General features: G+C 36.5%; 1 protein-coding gene across 1 annotated transcript; it reads right to left on the bottom strand.

The window, feature by feature from the left end:
• Positions 1-106: 106 nt before the first annotated feature.
• Positions 107-608, bottom strand: LOC104856535 (titin-like; the record flags this gene model as incomplete). The annotated part of the gene is made up of 3 exons (XM_010616278.1): positions 107-190; positions 282-365; positions 522-608. Coding segments are annotated over 3 exons (255 nt in total), but the record flags the coding sequence as incomplete, so codon positions are not given.
• Positions 609-902: the final 294 nt, after the last annotated feature.

Raw genomic sequence — 902 nt, 5'->3', positions numbered from 1 at the left:
ATATTAGTAGTTTTATACTTAGGTTAGTGAAGAACAGTAAACTAAATTCATTTTCAAAAATGGAAGAGATGTTTCTTTTGCAGAATAAGATTCAGCTGACATATACCTGTGATGGATGAGGCTTCTGGTTTTTTGGGCAGTGCTTCAGGAATTTTCTTCTCTGGAACAACTTCTTGAGCAACTTCTGGCACTTGAAAGATATTAGTAGTTTTAAAATTTGTGAATCGTGAAGGTGTAAAATGCAATGATTGTGAGGTGTACAGAGCAGTGGGAGTTAATACCTTTCACAGGTGAGACTTTTGGTTCTTTGGGTTCTGCCCCAGATACTTTCTTTTCGATTATAACTTCTTTAGGAACGTCAAGAACTTTGAAGATATTAGTATGGCTTAGTTAGAAACTACAGAGGGGGAATTTGACAATACATTCACCCAAGCAAATACAATATATGAGACTGGTGAATACTTCTCCACACTTTCCCAGCCCTCTGAACTGGGTGACCAACAACATGTAAGGATACATACCTTTGGGAGGTGGAACTTCTGGCTTTTTGGGAGGAGTCACTGGCACTTTCTTTTCTGGGATGGCTTCCTTTGGTGGTACTTCAGGCACTTTAAAAAAAATGTGTAATTTATGTTTAGAAAAGGTGAAAACAATTGATACTTGTAGTATATAATTACATACCAAGATACTTTGGATAGTTATTGACATTTTTCTTTTAGAATTATATTACCTTTATAGAGTAAGATTTTTATATATAATTTTCTAGTTTAAAAAGCAATTATTTCTCCCTAATTTGCATAACACTGACATTATCTTCTGGGGGAGGACTTTTCGGTTTTGGGGGAACAGCTTCAGGCACCTTCTTTACTGGGACAGTTGCCTTTGGCTCCTCAGGCACTTGA

This window comes from Fukomys damarensis, unplaced genomic scaffold (genome assembly GCF_012274545.1).
Source record: "Fukomys damarensis isolate Sample0158 unplaced genomic scaffold, DMR_v1.0_HiC HiC_scaffold_30802, whole genome shotgun sequence".
In the NCBI taxonomy this organism is placed as follows: Eukaryota; Metazoa; Chordata; class Mammalia; order Rodentia; family Bathyergidae; genus Fukomys; species Fukomys damarensis.
The sequence above is the reverse complement of the archived record's forward strand: the minus strand, read 5'-3'. Positions and strand labels throughout refer to the sequence as shown.